The sequence below is a fragment of the Durio zibethinus genome, chromosome 14 (genome assembly GCF_047325235.1).
Source record: "Durio zibethinus cultivar Kanyao isolate XHJ-2024 chromosome 14, ASM4732523v1, whole genome shotgun sequence".
Taxonomy (NCBI): Eukaryota; Viridiplantae; Streptophyta; class Magnoliopsida; order Malvales; family Malvaceae; genus Durio; species Durio zibethinus.
Genome location: NC_143175.1, coordinates 5,256,991 through 5,277,382, shown reverse-complemented (window position 1 = coordinate 5,277,382; position 20,392 = coordinate 5,256,991). Strand labels below are relative to the sequence as shown.

General features: G+C 32.6%; 4 protein-coding genes and 1 pseudogene across 7 annotated transcripts; all 5 read right to left on the bottom strand.

Annotated features, from left to right (window-relative positions):
- Positions 1–396: 396 nt before the first annotated feature.
- LOC111294041 (protein LUTEIN DEFICIENT 5, chloroplastic-like) lies at positions 397–8,782 on the bottom strand. 3 transcript variants are annotated; one of them, XR_016327439.1, is made up of 16 exons: positions 8,483–8,782; positions 8,230–8,395; positions 7,685–7,901; positions 7,514–7,585; positions 7,310–7,420; positions 6,584–6,775; positions 6,303–6,464; positions 5,427–5,522; positions 5,253–5,354; positions 3,775–3,807; positions 3,571–3,651; positions 3,396–3,478; positions 2,662–2,793; positions 2,435–2,495; positions 2,182–2,299; positions 397–794 (listed from the first exon to the last, which is right to left on the bottom strand). XR_016327439.1 is itself a non-coding variant. In XM_022887189.2 (16 exons), the coding sequence occupies exons 1-16, from the start codon at positions 8,562–8,564 to the stop codon at positions 603–605; spliced, it is 1,848 nt and encodes a 615-aa protein (XP_022742924.2). In that variant the 5' UTR covers positions 8,565–8,782; the 3' UTR covers positions 397–602. The 3 variants fall into 3 exon arrangements, 2 of the variants coding, with proteins under 2 accessions (XP_022742924.2, XP_022742925.2); XM_022887189.2 differs by having other exon boundaries at positions 2,182–2,247; XM_022887190.2 differs by having other exon boundaries at positions 2,182–2,247; positions 7,685–7,863.
- A 1,208-nt stretch (positions 8,783–9,990) lies between these two features.
- LOC111295314 (uncharacterized) lies at positions 9,991–11,831 on the bottom strand. Its single transcript, XM_022888746.2, has 2 exons — positions 10,944–11,831; positions 9,991–10,844 (listed from the first exon to the last, which is right to left on the bottom strand). The coding sequence occupies exons 1-2, from the start codon at positions 11,046–11,048 to the stop codon at positions 10,554–10,556; spliced, it is 396 nt and encodes a 131-aa protein (XP_022744481.1). The 5' UTR covers positions 11,049–11,831; the 3' UTR covers positions 9,991–10,553.
- Positions 11,832–11,917: 86 nt separating this feature from the next.
- On the bottom strand, positions 11,918–16,274 carry LOC111294074 (cytochrome c oxidase assembly factor 5). The gene is made up of 3 exons (XM_022887240.2): positions 16,037–16,274; positions 15,816–15,920; positions 11,918–12,308 (listed from the first exon to the last, which is right to left on the bottom strand). Exons 1-3 carry the CDS (start codon positions 16,103–16,105, stop codon positions 12,267–12,269), a joined length of 216 nt encoding a protein of 71 aa, XP_022742975.2. The 5' UTR covers positions 16,106–16,274; the 3' UTR covers positions 11,918–12,266.
- Positions 16,275–16,636: 362 nt separating this feature from the next.
- On the bottom strand, positions 16,637–20,005 carry LOC149514992 (uncharacterized). Its single transcript, XM_089743311.1, has 3 exons — positions 19,580–20,005; positions 18,096–18,225; positions 16,637–18,014 (listed from the first exon to the last, which is right to left on the bottom strand). The coding sequence occupies exons 1-3, from the start codon at positions 19,691–19,693 to the stop codon at positions 17,995–17,997; spliced, it is 264 nt and encodes an 87-aa protein (XP_089599437.1). The 5' UTR covers positions 19,694–20,005; the 3' UTR covers positions 16,637–17,994.
- On the bottom strand, positions 16,697–17,310 carry LOC149514993 (putative UDP-arabinopyranose mutase 5 pseudogene; annotated as a pseudogene). The gene has a single exon (XR_016327438.1). The product of XR_016327438.1 is annotated as a putative UDP-arabinopyranose mutase 5 pseudogene (transcript).
- Positions 20,006–20,392: the final 387 nt, after the last annotated feature.

Below are 20,392 nucleotides of genomic sequence, written 5' to 3'. Positions count from 1 at the left end.
TCCTATTTAATTATGACAAAGCGTGTGTAAATTAATATTTGGGGAAATGTAATGTTGGGGGTTGTCTCCGGTAAATAATTATCAAAAAGAAAAGGTGATAGAAAAGAAACTTGAATGGTCTACCATCATCCATTCAAGTCAGAAGGCATAAACAAAGTAGATGACATAAAAATATTAAACCAAGTATATTGTGGCTCAAGATAACGAATAATACTCTGGAGAAAACATTCAATTTACCATAGATGTCCTCTCAGTTTCTGGAACCAGTTTACTTGCATGTACCTACTTATTGTTCACCTCAAAGCTTTCTTTTTTTTTCTAGTACATCCTCAAAGCTATTTTGAAACCCAAATAATCATTTGTAAGGACTTTATTGCAAGATGATAATACCTGTACTTCTTGAAAATAAGTAATTTGCCATTTGCCCGAAAAATAATAGTAAGTTGTAAAGCAATGACTATTCTGATTGCATTAAATGGCTAGTGAAGGGGAAGTATACTTAATCTTTATGAACTTTCTCTCAATGTTTCTGTCTTCCAATATTACTTCCCCTTGATACATATGCATTGTGTAATGAAGATAAATGTAGCAAGCTATCCTAGTTATGAATGAGCTTGAGAAACTTCACCTTTCTCACCAAGTTGGGGGGTCACTTCTTCAGAAATTTTGGCAGATGCTTCCATCTTCAATCTCTGCATGTCTAGTTCAGGGATAATTGGAGGCTTTATTCTTCGTGTAACTGTCATCTTCAGCCCCTGCGTTGTGTGGATAGTTGCTCCAGTAGTCATCTCAACCTGCATATGGATTAGATTATTTTTTATTAGGTATACCTACTTTCCTTTTTCAATTACTATGATTTTATGAGACATCATACCTATTATCAACTTATGTAAAAGCATGCTCAAATAATTAGGGCACTCTCAATGGAAAATCAATCACATCTTGGCTAGGTAATGGTATTTCAACTTCAAAAATTGCTGAGAATTTTTTTCTATTTACGTCCAACACATAGCTTTTGCATAGGCTATTACATATCAATTGTTTCAAGATGCCAGTAGTCAACCATTCTTTTTATATTCAGCCAATATTGATGATATCAAAATGTGAACTTTATGAAAATGTTTCAAGATTTTCAGATTCTATGTCCAATTTCATAAAAATATAAAAAATTCATCATCATAATAAATGTGCATGAACTTAAAGGCAATCAATACTATTGCTGAGGTCATTCAACAAAATTAACGCAGGAGCAACAGAGTCTAGGGGTGTAAACAAATAGAGTTTTTGACAAACAATTCATGGACATGTTTGGTTTCTATTTGTTTATTAAGCTTAACAAACAGTCTTGAACAGCATTTTTTACGTTCTTTTATTAAACAAACAGAATACGAACATAAGTCTATTTGATTCATTTAAAACTTGTTTATTTAGGATTCATTTATATTCATTTATTGTTCAGTAATAATAACAACAGAATTACATTTTTGTCCTTTATCCTAATCATATTTTAGAGTTCGTTTATGTTCATTTAAGGTTCATTTATATTCATTTAGGTCTGTTTGTTTAATTTTTTTTGGTTATGATTTGTTCATTGTTTATAAACATGTTTATTTATATATATTCCTGAACATGTTCGTTTAATGTGAACAAATTAGTTTGTTTAACTTAATCGAGCCGAACACAAATTTCCTACCATTTAAACAAATTGAGCTCAAATGAACAAAGTAATTTCCTCACCGGACATGAACTGAGCCCGAATAGCTCTAAAAATAAATAAATAAGCCACAGATATATGTTCATTCGGTCGTTCTTGGTTCACTTACGCCCCTAATAGAGTCAACATTTAAAGTTCACCGGCACAGAAAAAAAAGGGATTCTACCAGAAAGACATTAATTTATGCACCAAAGTAGCATTTCATTTATGAAAGGGCATTTTAGGAGGTTTATCTTAATCTTAGCATAAAAATAAGTTTCTTCTTTAAGGAGGGAAGCTAGCTGTTTTGGAAATGCTAAGTTTGAGAGCCAACTACAGTCCCTGTCATTTGACTATTGCTACTTGTTTCTGTTGGTAGTTTAGCAAAAGTATCATCTGTACCTCCAGCATGTTTCTTTCTTGCTCCATTTTATATTTAAACATAAAAGTTGTTGCAATGAACAAAATGCACAAGGTAATTTACTTACTGGAGGAGCTCCAAGCGCCATTTGAAAGTTAAATCGTTGAACAAGCATTGCAACTGCTACAACAGTCTGTAGATCAAAATAACTGTACTTCAGGTTCTATAACACCAATCACTGGCAGCTGATGCGGCAGAATTTGTCAACCCAGATATTTCAAGGAGAACAAATAAATATGGAACCCAACACACAAAATTAGGAACTAACAAGTTTTGGTACTGACTGAAAATTTTTCATACATATATTTTGATAAAAATACCTCAAAAGATGCAAACATGTCTCCTACACATTTCCGAGGTCCTCCACCAAAAGGCAAGTAACTGAGTGAGACGAGCACTAGTATCAGTAAGTAATTGAAGTAAAAATACAACAGTAACTGAAACAAAGAGCAACTGATTGAGACAACATATTAAACAAAAAAATTCATTGCCATCTCATTTTAATAACATAATTGATGCAATAAGCAAAGTGGTAGTTATTTGTTACCAGAAATTTTGGTTTGTTTCATTGGGGTTTGGTCCATCTAACGGCCATCTTTCAGGATTGAACTTCTCTGCATCTTGCCAGAGACTTGGACTATGATGCAGATTCCAAACAGAGATAAAAATATCTTCACCCCTAAATGTAAAATATATGATAAAGTTAAGAATTCAGAAAAGTTATGCGAGGTAAAGTCGACATACCATAGCACTTGCATGTAAAACTTGTGATAAAGCAACAATACACACATAAAAGATATCCATAAAAGCAAAAAACAGTTACCATAGAGTACCCCATCCCCACATGCTTTCCAGAGAAAGAACATAGAGACAAATATTTGTCACAGATGAAGCAAAGGAAAGTGCCAGCCCAGAATCAGAGCTTCCAGAATCAAATTATAAACATCTAAAAATGATCAGAAGATGTTTTACTATTTCAATATCATTTTGATAATCTTGCAACAAAATTAGACACATAGGATAACATATTTATCCATATGTCCAATTTTGTATAGCTGATCTGGTTATAATCAGGTAATAAATATTGCTAAAATCCATTTAATCTATGCTGACAAGTTTTATCTTTTTGTTTTGACCAACCAAACCACCATGTTTTCTCCTACTAGTAATACATTTAAAGGAAAAAAATAGGCCAAGAAAGTGATTTTTGGAAGATGATTTTGAAAGGTGTTTGCTAACTGACCAATTAGACGACAATGATAGTGATTTTAACGGTTTGACCTTTTTATGGGGTACTTTCCAAGCACATCATCCTCAAGAGAACGACGAATTAAGACTGGTGGCTGTGGGTAGAGCCTCAAAGACTGCACCAAGGTTAGACAGAATCATTTCTATATGAAATGCATTAGCGCAAAATATTTGATGAAACATGAAATGGAATAGAACTATCTCTTACTTCATTAATAACCCGAGTTGTATACTTGAGTTTCTTCATGTCATTTATTGTTGGAAATCGATCTCCTAGAACAGAGTCAACCTAGGAAGTTTGATGCAATAATAAATAAGAAAATGAGACTGTGAGATGGGTTGTATAGAATTGAAAGCTTAGACTTAGACTAGCCTTTTCTATACCAGTATTGCACAAAAAATTTAAAGATACCTCGTCCTGGAGCTTGGATACAACACTAGGTTCCTGCAAACATCAGAGAAAAGAACTAATGAAAAATTGAAACAACCATCAATTATCCACACTCCAGAAGCAATCCTGCAGGCATAACTCAAAACCCTACTATTTATTGCTAAACCAAGCAATCTTGAAATATGATGGATTAATATCTAAAATGGGGCCCTCTGTACTGTATATCTTCTGTCAGTTTGGTACCTAAAGAAATAAAATTCTCACTTTGGTACTCTAACTTTCATTTCATCAAGCACTTTGGTACTTCGCATTGTTATCGTCAGTTAAGTGGCTGACATGATATGAATAACTAATAAATTCATATCACTATGTGATAAATGTTCAATCATCACCACATTAGTAAAAAATAAATTTCTCTCTCCCCAATTCTTTCTCTTTCTCTTTTTTTATTTTTTTTCTTTTTAAATTTTGAATTTTTTATTTAAATGCTGATGTGGAAAATAAATGATGTGCCGATGATTGGACTTTTATGCCATGTGTCATGATTTTATTGGGTATTAATGCCACTTAACCAAATTGACTAATGGTATTAGACGGGAGTACCAAAGTGCTTGATAGAATGAAAGTTTGGGTACCAAAGTGAAAATTTTATTTCTTTAGGTACCAAACTAATAAAAAGGATAAAGTACATGGGCTATTTTTGTATTTAAACCAAATAGGAGGTATGGTGTATTATTTATTCAAGTTTTACAATCAATCACAAGTAGAAGGGATACTATAACATCAACCTAAACAAAACCCTAGGCATAGGAAGTTAAGCTTAATTCACAATTAGTGCTTATATGCATTAATATCAAGGAGAAAAGCATGAAAAAACAAACATGATTATCAGATAGAACATTTTCATGCTTTTCCTGCATATTATAACATCAACCTAAACAAAACCCTAGGCATAGGAAGTTAAGATTAATTCACAATTAGTGCTTATATGCATTAATATCAAGGAGAAAAGCATGAGAAAATAAACATGATTATCAGATAGAACATTTTCATGCTTTTCATGCTTTTCCTGCCTATTGGAGTATGTCTTGAATTTAATTTCTTTTTTGGCCAAATGACAAAATGGCATCTGACCTTTCACAAGGGAAGCAGGAACAACCCATTTATTTTGTTCTTATTACTCTAATGAACTTAAAAAACTTAAGAGTGCTTTGATATGATTCGTTTATTGGAAAAAGGGTTCTGTTCAGTTAATATTGATTAGTAGATCAAACGACGTAATAAGTTTTTCTATTCTTGCTGCATTAATTCTTCGCCAAAGAAATCTACATTTTACACAAATATATTTTTATAAAGTTGCTAAAGGAAGTATTTAACGATAAAAGTAAAGAAATTAGTATCAGCAGTTTTTTATATCGCAGACCACAAACAAGAAGAATTAAAACATCACAAGAGAGGGAATTTGCTCCTTTTTCTTGAAGAACTAATCTTTGAATTACCTTTGATAAAAGATAGAAGGTCCATGTCAAAACAGCAGCTGATGTTTCATGCCCAGCAATAAGCATTGTCATTAAATCATCACGGAGTTGCTTACTAGAAACCTGCAAAGATTCAAGGAAATCTTAGATCTCATGAAATGCTAATTCACATGTTTGATAACCATTAATACACACATCATCTCCTGAAGCCAGCAGGAAGCGGAGAATACTAGGATCTTGTTCATTCATGTACTCATCATGAAACTGTAGCTCTTCTTCTTCTACCATCCTCTGAAAATTGCAGATTTTAAATTTAAAAGAGAATAAAAGAAAATGATTAATCAAGTCAAGGAAAAGATTAATAGCAATGAGATACAGATACCATAATGGAAAACATACAGAAACCAAACAATTAGACTAAACCGCAAATGAAAATTTTAAGCTTACACGGACGTATTAGAAAGGAGAAGAGTACCAGATTAAGAAAATTTCCAGATCCCAGTATACATATGTCAACTGAGAATGAGTTCCACATAAATTTGTAGCAAATTTCACTTAGTTTAAACAATAAATGCTAAAGGCAGCGTATTCATAGAACAAATAATAAATCACAAATTCTCTCAAATTCAAAGACTATGATGCTGGTATTGTCCTACTGAAAAAGGGATCAAGGAAAAGAAAACTGGGACCTATTTAGTAATAGTCATCAGCCTTAGGCTTCTATTGATTTGGCTTCATGCTTGCTACTCCTGCATAAAACCAACCAACCAGGCTACTAAATTTATATAAATGGACTTGTTTAATATCAACATACAACCTTTGCATCTCCAAAAAAATAACAAGAATGACACATTTAGAGACGTTTTCAGGTCTGACATTTCCTATCTATACGTGAAGGGTGTCCTCATGCTTGGTATAAAAGCAAAAAGTTATGCATGCACCATATGTGGTGTTTGATACATCACACTACATGTTCACACATGCACAGATATCATTGGATTTACAGTGATTATAGAGGGCATAAAGGTAGAGAGCAAAATATTATCTCACTACATTTACTGATAACTTTACCTTGCATATTGCAATCAGATCATCTAGCACATCATTAATCAATTTGAGCGCTTCTGCAACCTTCCTTTGTCTTGGTGAAATGTCTTTCCAAATAGGGATCTCCCAGGTTGGAATTGGGGAGACACTTCGATCTTCTGCTTCCCGCAAAACAGTGTAAACAGCCTGTCCTTGCCATAATTCAGACAAATATTTTAGAAGGTTTTAGCAAAAATGTAAATGAAACTCAGTGGCAACAGCATAGCAAAAGTGCCAGGCAAAATATAGATAAGAAAAGAAAATACCTCAACTATGCCTGTATCATTTCTTAATGAATCAAAGTCGTAATTAAATAATGCCTTGCCAATAATGTCCAATGTCAAATGAGAGAAAAGTAATTCCATTTCTACATCTTCCTGATCAGTTGCAGCATCATCTAGCTTCTGGCAAAGCCTATCGGTAGCTTGTGCAAATAGGCTAACCATAGCAGCTACATACTAAAAATCGAAAAATAAAAAGTAATACAGCAATAATTGATTCAGTTAAAATAATATTTCTAAAAGTGCAGCTCCATCTTATGATTTGGATGGTGTTTTGATCATGCTTAACAAATATTATATTCATTTATCACTCCTTTTTGGACGACATTTTGTTGTTGTAGTTCAGGTCCACTACTTTAAATCATTTATATGATTATCTGAAAACCCCTTAGTTCTGCCCACTCTTATTTGGAGTACATTTATCCCTCTTAAGTTATTTATATGATTATCCCTTTATCTTCCTTTTTAAGCAAGTCAGCATGCTCATATTCTTTTTTTTTGTTTTCCTTTTTAATCTATGAATTATGCCTCTAACTTCTAAGGACTCTGAAATTTCCATACATAGTTCTAGAACATACTACAAGGCACTAACATGCTTAGAAGAGAAATGGCATACCAAAGAATTTCTCATTTTACATTAATTAGATCTAATTGAATCAAAAGTCATAATAGTGTTGTCTCAGATAACATACAATATAATAACTACATCACCTTTTGATGCAGTGCTGGGACTATAGCACGTCTTCTAATGCGCCATATCTCACCATCAGCTGGGATGAGTCCCTTCCCCATGACAAATTCCAAAATCTCTGCTAATAAACCCTTCAGATTAAAGAGAATAAAAGATGAGACAAAAAATAAAGCTATATTAGCCCATTCAACACACAGGAAGACTAAAAGTCCAATGTGATTTACCTTTGAATAAGACTTCGAGTTGTCCCTCAATATATGCTTTGCAATAGAAGGATCAGAAACAATCAAAAATGACTGCAGCAATATCCCCAAATGATCATCAGGAAATCCATGACTATCTCATACTATATATTAGACACAAATTTAAGCAAAAAAGAAAAAGGAAACACAAACCTTTGGTCCAAAGGTTAGCCTGAAAATTCCACCATGAGTGAGATAAAGCTCGTACAGGGGGAGGAAGAAGGCCTCACTCCTGATGGCCTTAATCCCCCCTTTCGCCTTTGGAATCTTAGGATAATCTTCAACGTCATCAACCCATTTAAATAAGATTTCCAGAATCTCACCAGGAACACCTAGTTTCGACAAACCATTCCTCAATAGAGAAGGAAAACTTGTTCCCAGAAACAAAAAGACATAAGAACAAGCAAATTAATTGGAATTTTGAAATAAAAGAATACAAAATCAGAAACAAAAAATTGACTAAAAAGAATCTATGGCATTTAGCCAATACACATGACGTGGAAGACAACAAAAGGATTTAAGCATACCAAGTCCAAGATGATTCTCACCAAAATTAATTGAAAAATTAAGAATGATCCCTTTTTCTTTTATGAGAAATAAAAGATACCCAAAAGATTATTAAGCATCACAATCACAATTAAAGGGTTAAAAAACAAAAAAACAAAGGAAAAATGAAAGAAAACTAAAAAAACAATTACCCAGATTTCTGAACAGTGAATTCTCCAGAAGCAATCCTAGCAGGCGACTCAGCCCGGCGTTTCTCTTCAAGTAAACGCTCCACGCTTTTAACACCATTGTCAACTGAACCAGGCTCTCTCCCATTAGAAGATGACCCACACTTTACTATTCCAAACTTGGATGTCCCTGAAAAATCTCATAAAAGAAGCAAAACGAAGCTTAAAAAATACAACACAAAACCCAGAAAAAGAAAAATGTAAAGTTCAAACATACCATAAGATTTTAAATGAAAAGCAGTGGATTTGGGTTTGGTTGAATGAAGTTGAACAAGAGGAAAAGCTGAAGCGGCCGCCATAATTCATTAGGCTGCCAATGTAATAGGTTGTATTTTTGTCTTTCAGACAAAGCTCACTATCGATATTTAATGGAAAAAAATGAAGGGAAGATAATAATTGAAGTGAAATGTGGATGGGCCTCCCAACTCTCAAACTCTTTCCCATGTCATAACCGCTAAAAAACAGAAGCAGGGATTGGGAAATCTGTACGACTTTAGATACCGTTTCATCGAATCACAGCTTTCCAAAGACATCAACCGTATATATAGTTATTCCCTCTTGTCTGCTTGTTTTTTCTTTCCTTAGATTTAAATTTTAAGGATATTCTTGATTTGTTAAAAAAAAAAATCCATCCTCTTCTCTTAATTACCAATATTATCGATAATTATATGATTGTAATATAATATTAAAAGTGAAATGCTTTTAAAATTTTAATAAAAAATTTATGAAAGATAAAATTGTAAAAAAATTTTAATTATATATTTTTTAAAAACATAAAATGCAAAAATTAAACAAATGATTCGCCTTATGAAATCCATTGAAAGGCAAAAACGGTAAATGTTATATTAAATATTTATTCATATATATATATATATATATTCATAAATGTTTAGTTTGAACTTTAAATGTTATGTTAAATGTTGATTTAAATATTAGTGTTGTTTAATAAAACTAAATAAATTTAATATTAAAAAATAAAAAATAAAAATATAATTTTTAGTTTTAAAAAATTTAAGTACTGAATTAATGATACAAAAATTATTTGGCATCTACTGAAAAATAAATATTAAGTAAAATTTTTATTAATCTTTTATAAAAAAAATTTGAATATAATTTTATAATTATTTTCAATTGATCAAAGTTAAAAAGAAAATAATAAACTGTTAAAAGACAAAGAATAATTATTTCATGAAAAACTTTAATTTTTTATTATTTATCATATATTTTGAATTTTATCAAAATTTTATTAGAAATTTTAATTTGCTTATGAATTGACATATTTAATGTATACATTTTATATATACCTTAAACATGTTAAGATTAAATAATATTAATTTATATATCTAAATATATATTTAAATAGATACATTTAATCCTGCATCACATTTACCGTAACCTAGTTTAACTTATAAAATTAAGTATGCTTTTTAAATGGGTTAATTAAAAAAATCGTCAATTAAGGTAGAAACAAGCTCAAGAAGAAAATGTTGACAATATAAACTGGAAATTAATCTATTATTTGCTGGGGACAAGAATTCGAATTGAACTTGAATTTTATTTTTTTACATATTTATTAATTAATTTAATAAATTTAAGACAAAAATATGATAAAATTATTAAAGCTAAAATTTTAAAAGAGTTAATTATATTTTTGGCACATTAATTTTGAAAAAATTGTACAAATTAATATATAAATAATAATAATAACACAATCTATACCTTAAACTTTCAAATTAATAAATCAATTAAAGAAACAATCCCTTATGGCTTTTTACACCATAAACATTGACTCTACTGTAAACAAAGAACTGTACTAATATCAAATTAGAACAAGAAAGAAGGAAATCCATGACAATGGTGGACAAGATGGAAAACAATGGAAACAAAGAGACAACTAAACCGAAGCGTAAACGCATGCGATGACAGAGAAGTGGGGAGATGAAGAACAACAAAGACAAACCGAAATGCAAAATAAAAACCAAAATCCCAGTCTGGGATTTATTGTTTAATTATATGCCCATTGGGATCTCATGCTATGTGCCATGAACGAATCGATCACTCCTCATGCGAGGCTTACAGCAGCCTTTCCATCAATCAATCACACATGAATTGATGTCGCACATAACGATAATCCATAGAGCGAGGACAAGTGGCAATGAAAACAGCCAAAAACAGGAGAAAAAAAAAGAACAAAGAGGGTTCCAAAGAAAGACTTTGGTGCACCAACTAATCGGCTTGTTGGCCTGTTTATTTTAATCGTCTTTCAAACTTTTGGAATGAATGAATAATCAGTTTTTGGTGTTGATGCTTTGCTTTATTTTTTCTGCATTTTCTTTAATAGCTTCCTTTGATTCATCGGCCTTTCCTAGCACTGTGTCTTTAGCCTTTTGAGCTGTCTCCTTGGCTGAATCCCATGTGTTTTGCGCACTTTGCTTTGCTTTGGCAGTCATTTCTTGGGCTGCATCCGATGCCTTGCCAGCCATATCTTTTACGTTTTCACCTGTCTTCTTTGCTTCATTAGCTCCTTCTTTGACAGCCACCTTTGCGTTGTCACATGCTGCCTCCTGCTTCGAACTTGCCTGCTAGGGCACATGAAAACACATAAATATTTCAAACAAGAACTCGCTTAATTGCCATGTGAAGCTAAAGATTAAAACGACAAAAAAAAAAAAAATTACCTGAATAAATCTTGGCCCAACAGCTGAAACAACCCTATTCCTAGCAATTCTAGCTCCAAAATTGCCAATATTCGAAAGGTTATTAACTAGGTTTAAGAATGCCATTTTTGTTTCTATGAAATTGGCTTTTTCGTTGGACGAGCACAAATCAATTGAATGTCAAATTGTCTCTGTAAACTGAGAATTTAAAAGAGGAAGATAATGGTTTGTGTTGGCTATGTGAGAGTAAATTTTGAAAATGATAGGTTCAGATAATCAAGAGGACCCCGTATTATAGGATAGGTATGTGGTTTCCGAATAATGATCTCGTGATCTTGGTTACGTAGAAATTATCACGAAATTTTGACATGATTTAATCATAGTCACAAAATTCTATTATTTGCGAGATCTTTAATTACCAGAAACTTTAAAACAAATTCATCTTAAGAATTAGGAACTGATCATACTTTGCAGAAAAAGGTTTCTTTCTTTCCTGATGTGTTTTTCAAGCACTTTCTGTTTGGATGTTTGGCTCTTCTTGATGAATAATTTGGTTATCTACATGCCTAATTCAGGTAGTCTTGGGACAAAAACTTTAGAAATTTGCTTTACGGGGAACTAATGATATATTGAATAATTATTTGCAAATTAAATATATTTCCGTAGATTTGTTATGTTCAAAAGGACAGGAGATAGGCAATGGCTAACAATTCGATGTGATTTCTTGAATTTGACTATTTTTTTTTAGTTATCAAAAGCATACAGCACACTAGTTCATGCGTTTCTCCATTTGTATTTTCAGTCCAAGGGCCAACGAATTCCTTTATGGTAATGAGGTTCAATTTAGTTTGGGGTTTGGGATTCAGTGTGAATTTAGGCTTGGGTTCTGATTTATTTGTATGAAAAGGAGGATTTAAACTGTCAACACAGTTTCACAGCGCTTGTCCTTTTTCTTTTTTCACAGAACATGAAATTCCTTTGGAGCTTCAAACATGTTTCCATGAAAGCAATGAGAATCTGAAATTCGGATCCTCGGATCTGCTTTGCAAAAATCCAACATATTTCAGTTAACAAGCAAATTATTTTTCACAGTTATATTTGACAATGACACCCGACACCCAGGATTATACAAATTGCTCAACATCCTTCAGAATTTTTCTTTTTTTTTTTGGGGGGGGCGGTGGGGGGGGGGGGGTTGTTGGTATCCTCGACCAAACTAAAGAAATGTTACTTTCTAGAGGATTTGGGGAGGAAGAAAGTTGGAAATTTTAAAGATACCATAAAGCATGCATGTAAAAGTAGACAACGGATGCATTCCAGAACTCGATACCATCCCCCATTTATTTAGTAGCCCTTGTTTCCACGAATCCTAGCTCTCATGTCAACCTGACAGAGAAAAAATGGATGCATAACATGTTAGTATAACTGAAAGTCTTCAATTTTAAATATCATCAAGATTGCCATAACTTCTTAAATTCTTTCACAAGATACCTAAAATTTCTCCTATAGAGTTTGTATTCCAAGTTAATGCGACAATAGCATTTTTTTTTCAAACTATTAACATTATAAACCTGTTTTTATCTCCTTTGAAATGATAAATGGTCATCATCTTCTATTATCATGAAATGATTAAGCAAATAGACCAATATGCAATACGGATATGTTGCAACAAGGATGCATCTACATGCTAGCTTACAAATAAAATAAAATATAAACATGGCAGTCCAGATATACATAGTTTATAAAGCAAATGGTTTCACAATCTTTAGTTTACAATATCTAAGGTAAGATTTAAAATATAAAAGGAAAAAACACGAATGTTTGGACCACCTACAGCAGCAAAATGTAATAATGGTCACAATAATCATATTGAAAAGCAATTTGCACTTCTGCATAGGAAGCATCTAAGGATTAAGTTGCATCCAGACAGGTAAACATGCGTTACCAAACTTCTCTCAGCAATTTGTTTCTCCTCCCTTTGTTCAAAAGAGATTCGAGGTTTGAGAAAACAAAATAAAAAAATGGAATCTTGGACATTTTAATGCAAAAAAACATTTAAAAAAAGAAGCCTTTGACTTTCTAAATTGTATATTACTTAGATGCAATTGAAATTGAAATCTAACATGCTTTTCAAATTCAATATTATATCCTATACCACATACATGATTGTCACAATTTTATCTCCAAACCTATGAAACCTGCAACTTAATATCAAATTAAATTATACGTAAGAATTTAAAGTTTCTATTATTAAAATTAAATAAGGGAAACAAAGGTTTTGAAGTTCATAAGCTTCATTTTTTACTAAAATGACTGTCAGGCTACATAAGCTTCATTTTTTACTAATATGAGGCATGCACCAAGCAGGCAAGCACCCAAAAGGCTAAAACTAGACGTGGTACAATTAAGATTATAATCATCCAAATATAAGGAAAAACCTAAGCAAAATTGAGTGCATCAGTGTCTAAGACTCATACCAAGATCAAGAGACATAGGCTAGGATGCAAGCATTGTTAGTGAAGGGTACCACACTTATATGCGACTCAAATTGATTAGGATTTTGTCAAGGTTTGAACTCTAAACATACTAGATAGACCTAAAATCTAAAACTAAAGAAATCTAAAATATGACAAAACAAGCATCCTTCTAAAAATCATGAAAGCAATGTATAATAATAGCTTTTACACCCTACACCTCTATAAAATTGCTGTAGGGAACTGGGAATAATCTAAGAAAACCAAGATATCAAACTGAATTGCTCTATTAGCTTGAGTTGGTCTTTAGAAGCAACGAAGTTTGATTGGTAGTTACGGGTTAAAATTTTTTTTCAATTCAGAGTTCAAAAAATGAAAAGAAAATAGATTTGATTCTATATGCATCATAGGAAAATGTATTCATTTGGAAGAAAAATATACAGTAACGCTCAATTACATTCCCCAAGTGATAACCGCTGCCCTACTTGGTAAAATTCAAGCGAGAGAAAAAAGAGGCAGCAAATTGGCCTCTACAAGCTTTTTCACTAGCTTCAATTTATGAATATGAGCTAGTGTTGAGTGGAATTTCTCAAATAACAATAATTAATATTGACTGGCTTCTATTTGGGAGAGGAGTGGAGGCAGTGAATCCTGAAAATACATGCTTTTAATAACAAGAAAAAAAATAGTTCCAGGCTGCTTTTTATACGTTAAACAATAAACACATTAAATAGAACTTATGAAACAATTTTCAAGAATAATTACTTAGAAAATAATAAGTATTTCTATTCCTAAGAAGGTAATTAAACATGTACCAAATTAAAAAGGAAGATAAAAAAAATGGAAAAAAAAAATAGAGAAACAAACAGGCCCCATTGATAGACCTAAAATCTAAAACTAAAGAAATCTAAAATATGAAAAAACAAGCATCCTTCTAAAAATCATGAAAGCAACATATAATAATAGCTTTTCCACCCTACACCTCTATAAAATTGCTGTGAGGAACTGGGAATAATCTAAGAAAACCAAGATATCAAACTGAATTGCTCTATTAGCTTGAGTTGGTCTTTTGAAGCAATGAAGTTTGATTGGTAGTTACAGGTTAAAATTTTTTTTCAATTCAGAGTTCAAAAAAAGAAAAGAAAATAGATTTGATTCTATATGCATCATAGGAAAATGTATTCATTTGGAAGAAAAATATACAGTAACGCTCAATTACATTCCCCAAGTGATAACCGCTGCCCTACTTGGTAAAATTCAAGCAAGAGAAAAAAGAGGCAGCAAATTGGCCTCTACAAGCTTTTTCACTAGCTTTCATTTATGAATATGAGCTAGTGTTGAGTAGAATTTCTCAAATAACAATAATTAATATTGATTGGCTTCTTTTTGGGAGAGGAGTGGAGGCAGCGAATCCTGAAAATACATGCTTTTAAGAACAAGAAAAAAATAGTTCCAGGCTGCTTTTTATACGTTAAACAATAAACACATTAAATAGAACTTATGAAACAATTTTCAAGAATAATTACTTAGAAAATAATAAGTATTTCTATTCCTAAGAAGGTAATTAAACATGTACCAAATTAAAAAGGAAGATAACTAAAAAAAATTGGATTAAAAAAAAAAAGAAACAAACAGGCCCCATTGATCCCAAGAAAACCAACGACTTGCTCGCCAAAATTTGAAATGATAAAATGTTACTAAAGTGAACTTCTAGGAAAGAAAACAAAAAGCTTTAAGTCAAACTTTTTCAAAGCTATCTCAGCAACCATAAAATGACAATCATTCTGTCAAACAATTTAGGTGCACTGGAACTAAAGCCTACAGTTCCATCATAACCACACATCTTTCCAACAAAGTTATTATATCAACAGTTTTAGTCAAAAAAAAAAAAAATTCCATCTTCAGAAGCCAAGACCAGAAACCCCCAAAATAATAAATAAACTATTTGGTCTAAACCGTAGAGTCCATGTTAGTTACAGTCATCATTAGTCCTTGAGTTACTAATGAGTTCATCATCAGTGGTATTTTATTACATTTGGCTAGAATAGGCTGTAACCACAGTCCATCAGTCTTAGTCTAGGTCTTAATTATAGGTTCATTTCACCAAAAACTTATTGCGCACAAATACAATTATGAATTCTAAACCATTGACACCGGACCAGTCTATCCAAATCTCACCCAGATCCTCACCCTCACAATATGCAGCAAAAATAATTGTGAATGATATTAATCTCTAGAATATCAGCAGCAGACCATTCACTCCAAACGGGGGCGGGTGACCCTCCCTAAACCAATTAAAAAATACAACTAGGACCATAAACTTCTGCATGAGTAAAATCCTAAAACCATACCCAAAAACAGATAAAAATTCCCAGCAATATAAGAGACATGACAAATAAAGAAGAGAAAAGCGGCATACCTGTCCTCTTTTGCAATTGAAATAAGTTTCCCTGAGTCCTACACACTCGCTTGGTACAGAAGGGCCTTTTTCTCCGGCGCATTCCCTGAAGGAACGCTTCTCAACCTAACCCACAGTAATACCCAATTGCCCAAATTCAGTAATATTCTACCATTTTATGCCAAAAAAAATGGGAAAGCAAAGGAAAAAGTGATTAGTATAGAGACGGAGAAGAGGAATACCTTTACACAATCTGATTCACTTAGACACTTTACCAGTTCCATGGCCAAACCCTTGCAAGACTTTGACATTTTTCACCTTCCCAACTAATGGAAAAGCCTTTGTCTTAAAATCCAACCAAAAGGAACTGAGTTTTTTCTTTGGAGAGATCTTCAGCCTTCTCGTTCAAACTTTGAAATCCGGGGAAACAGGTAACCGGTGTCTGGTGGGGTTTTATTTTAAAAAGGGTTTATAGAAAAAGACATTTAGGGTTGGTAAAATGAAATTTGTTATTTATAGAAAAGGAATTCATCAAAATTTGTCATAAATTTTTAATTTGTTTATTTGTTGGGGATTATGTATTTGGTTTATTGAAATATAAAATCTGAACATTTTATTCAATAATTGATACATTAAATAAAATTCAAATCTTTTTTTTTTAACAAATCAAAGATTTTTACATATATTTCAAGTTAGAATTTTTCCTGAATTACTTATACACAATTTTGATGCCAAAGAAATTGAGTTGTTAACAAATGAAAAAGATGAGTGCAAAAATGGTTCTAAAATTCCCTTAACACACAATTGTGCACTACCGAAAGAAGATGGAACATGGATGGAAATTTGCCCATTAAACTTCCCATTCCCTCTTCTTTATTATTCTTATTTATATTTCACCATAATTGGAAATAAAATATAGAAATTGACAAATATATAGAGTAGAAATATGATGAAAACACCGAAATCAAGTAAGGGTTAACAATAGAAATAATTCTAGCCAAAAGAAAAAAAAAATTATAGCCATGATTAATTCCTATACCCCTGGGGAGGGTGAGCTTGATCCAACTGATTTCCAGAGATTGACCCAATCCAGCATGGCTTTAGCAGCACGAGCAAACACAGGATCTATGGATCCTAGCTGCTCGTTAACCACATTTGCCACCTCAACTACACAATCCTCTGCTGTTGTAGCTGTCCGTGGCAGCCTTACTGACTGAAAGAAAGGGACAACTTCCTCCATCAACTTCACACCTTCCCACTCTTTTTTCAAGCTTGCTATAGCATCACCTCTATCATTTCTCCACACATATGGCAGTCCACTTTTCACACCAAGCCCCAGGTGATCACATACAACCTTAACACACATCCCACTCCAGATGTCTTCCATTGTTTCCCACCTAAATTTACCTTCCCCAGCTAACCTCAAAGCTGGAAGGAAGGCGGGTCCTACCACCTCCCTATCAAAAGCGATGTTGATTCCACTAATGGGCACCATGGCTCTTGCCGGGACAGTCATAACTGCATCAACATATCGGGAATTTCTTTGTTCTGGCTTGAGGGCTTGAGTAGGTGCATCATGATCAGCCAGATTAAGCCATAGCCCACATGACAAAGCACATTTCACCCCACTCCGAAGACTGAATGGGTAGCCACGAACAAAATCCGCTCCTTCAGCAAAAGGGTCATACAGAGTATTAAAAAAGAATGGTGTAGCTGGGGTTGTAAGGTTGGTAATATGCTGGGCAACAGCATCCACCAAAAAGCCTTTATTGTCCCTGGCTGGGATACAGTCATCGTCTACAGAGATAATGTACTTCTTCCGAGAAACAAGATAGCCAAAATATCTGCATGAATAGCCAGAGAAGAGTATTGAAGTAGAAGCACCACCACTCGATCTATGTCAGGCTTTTTATAGACATCAAGGTTAAAGCCTTCAGGTATTTTGAGTTCCTCTTTCAAATTGGGGTCTCTGACAATTATGAGATGAAATCGAGAGAATATGGGTCTCCACTCATTCATGAATGATGTCAGGTCAGAACGGAGTGCTCCTATCACAACATCAATCTCATCATCCTTAATTGCTACAGACATCTTGCCAAATCCAAACAACAGTCCTGTTCCAAATAGTCAGGCCTCTTAAAAGCAGCTGGTCCTTACTCTTTAGACCAAAGTACAGTGTATTCCCCCGATTAAACCAATCTCAAAATTTCTCAGAACACCCTATGGAGGGAACAAAAATTCATTTAGGAAATCAGCTCAAAACCCTTCTGGAAAAAAAATGAAATTCTGAGAATGACTTACTAGTAGGAAGGACAGGGGTAACTGTGACTTGAATGTTGAGTGCCTGGATGAGTGAGAAGACCTCGTCCTTGCCAGTAGCTATAAAGAGCATAAGAACTCTCTCAGTTAGATTCCCAGCTCTTAATGTTCTCTGCCAGAATCATGAAAATTAGTCTTACTAAATGAAAGCCACTAGAACCAAACAAAAGTTCAAACAAGAAAATGTAGAAGGTTCCAGAGACAACCTAGATTCATAAACCTAAATACAAGCTAGTCAGACAGAAGAAAGAAAGTAAAAGTAAACCTAAAGAGCTCAAATGTTATCCGGTTATTCTTAGGTTTAAACTTTAAAGGATATGAAAAACAAAAGGGAAAATGGAGAAGTATTTAGAAAACTAAAATGAGGTAAATTCTTCAATGGAATAAATTTAAGAAAAAAAAAAAGGAAAACAAATGATCAATACCAAAGAAATTTATTAAACAAGTAGCACTGCTAGCAGAATGTATAAAATCAAGTGATTAAAAGTAGCAAGATGAGCTACCCATAAAAAAGGAAACAAAGAGGAAAAAGTCATGAGCCTCTCTAACTTAATTTAAACAGCCAGCATGGTTTGCTCTTTTGGTCTTTAAGAACCAAAATGTCACCTGCATGAAAACCTAGAACTCCCTGATATCGAACAAAAATAACCAAAATTTTTATTCTCCAAAATAACCATTCAATGTCACTTAAACTTTCAGAACATTTGTTCAAATCAATCCTTCAAGAATCTGGGAGGGGACTTTCCAGTAGAACTATAACTAGACATAAGGAAGTAAACTTTGGAATCCAATACAGTATGACACTGCACAAGGTCCAGGTTACCCTGCCTTGTTTTCAATGAGTAATTTTATAAAAAAAATTTTCAATACTATTAACTTTATTAATCAAAACTTTAAATTCAACATCAATTCTTCAAAATTCTAGGCTGTTCTTGTCTTACCAAATTAGAATTTCATGGTCTACCACTTGGACATGAAAATTAAAAAAAGAGAGAGAGCAGGCCTCAAACTTTTAATAGACTATGATTGAGAATGGTAGTTGAATTGCATAGGAAGTATTGACAGAAATCTATTAGTATTAAACTTGACAAGACAATTAATCACAATAAAGAACCACAACATAAATTGGAAACATGAAAAATTAAAGAAAAAAAACAAACTTCAAAATTATTAGATACTCAAATTAAGTTTAGAATTGCAGAATACAGACTAGGCAACACCTCAACAACTATTAACTACTTTCTAAAGACTTAGCCATATCCCATCAAAATTAAAGGATTCATTGGCCCCAGAAATCATCATAGCCTACAAAGATACGTACAACGCAACACATGAACAATTCCTAGCTTCACATAAAAAGAAAAACCCAAAAAACAATGGAGAAATTAAAACTACCCAAGTAGCCAAAAGGCAAGAAAAACTCAAAAAAGAACAAGAAAATCAAAGGGAAAGAGAAGAAATATTACCAACAAGATTTCGATGAGGATATGATCCGGGAGAGGAGAGAGATCGGTGATGTTGGAAAGGTTAAGGACAGCTGAATCTACAGTTAGAGATAGCAAAGAAGGTGGGGTTCTCATTCATTCATTTACTAATTTCAATCTCAATCATTGATATTCATTTCTAAAAAAAATAATAATAATAAAGGGGTAATATTCTTGGATCTATAGCTAAAATAAATAATTATAAAATTAAATTAAGAAAAAAAAAAAGAACTGGTCGAAGCACATGATCCGATTTTACAGTTTTGCTGGCGATAGATCTGAAGCGGTTTCTCCGTCCCTTTGGTTGACAAATTTTTTGATTCTCATGGCAAGCTCACTGTTATCTTCACACGTGTCTGTTAGCGGCACGTGTGGGATTGGATCGCATCGGTGGAATCATATCAACATAAATAATAACAATAATTTTTATATTTTACACGTATTTAACACTAATGCAAAAGCAACAGTTGTTCTAAAATACAATACATAGTTCAATATGCTACATAGGGTAATTTTTAATAGGGTTGAATAAAAATCGGTTTGAATTGATTAGATCGATCGAAATCGAACGAATTCGATTAAATCGATTTGATTTATTTAGTTTTAATTATAATTAATTTTTTAAATCGATTAAATTGATTAATTCAATCGATTTTTAATTTTTAAAATTAATAACTGCACTAATCGAATTAACCGACTTTTTAATAATTAAAAATAAAAAAATTGAGATAAATATTTTTATTATTATTTTTTTGTAAAATATTATTGAAATTATTAAATTCTTTAATAATTTAG

What these genes read in the sequence shown, in the direction of transcription:
- LOC111294041 (XM_022887189.2), bottom strand. Translation starts at nt 8,564, where the DNA reads ATGGCGGCCGCTTCAGCTTTTCCTCTTGTTCAACTTCATTCAACCAAA. An exon ending in TTCACTGTTCAGAAATCTGG is followed by an intron (nt 7,902 to 8,229) that starts GTAATTGTTTTT and finishes TCTGGGAACAAG; the next exon opens with TTTTCCTTCTCTATTGAGGA. An exon ending in TATCCAAGCTCCAGGACGAG is followed by an intron (nt 3,652 to 3,774) that starts GTATCTTTAAAT and finishes CAAACTTCCTAG; the next exon opens with GTTGACTCTGTTCTAGGAGA.
- LOC111294074 (XM_022887240.2), bottom strand. Translation starts at nt 16,105, where the DNA reads ATGTCAAAGTCTTGCAAGGGTTTGGCCATGGAACTGGTAAAGTGTCTA. An exon ending in GTGAATCAGATTGTGTAAAG is followed by an intron (nt 15,921 to 16,036) that starts GTATTCCTCTTC and finishes ACTGTGGGTTAG; the next exon opens with GTTGAGAAGCGTTCCTTCAG. An exon ending in TCAATTGCAAAAGAGGACAG is followed by an intron (nt 12,309 to 15,815) that starts GTATGCCGCTTT and finishes TTTCTCTGTCAG; the next exon opens with GTTGACATGAGAGCTAGGAT.
- LOC149514992 (XM_089743311.1), bottom strand. Translation starts at nt 19,693, where the DNA reads ATGAGAACCCCACCTTCTTTGCTATCTCTAACTGTAGATTCAGCTGTC. An exon ending in TCCTCATCGAAATCTTGTTG is followed by an intron (nt 18,226 to 19,579) that starts GTAATATTTCTT and finishes TGATTCTGGCAG; the next exon opens with AGAACATTAAGAGCTGGGAA. An exon ending in TACCCCTGTCCTTCCTACTA is followed by an intron (nt 18,015 to 18,095) that starts GTAAGTCATTCT and finishes TTCCCTCCATAG; the next exon opens with GGTGTTCTGAGAAATTTTGA.
- LOC111295314 (XM_022888746.2), bottom strand. Translation starts at nt 11,048, where the DNA reads ATGGCATTCTTAAACCTAGTTAATAACCTTTCGAATATTGGCAATTTT. An exon ending in TTGGGCCAAGATTTATTCAG is followed by an intron (nt 10,845 to 10,943) that starts GTAATTTTTTTT and finishes GTGCCCTAGCAG; the next exon opens with GCAAGTTCGAAGCAGGAGGC.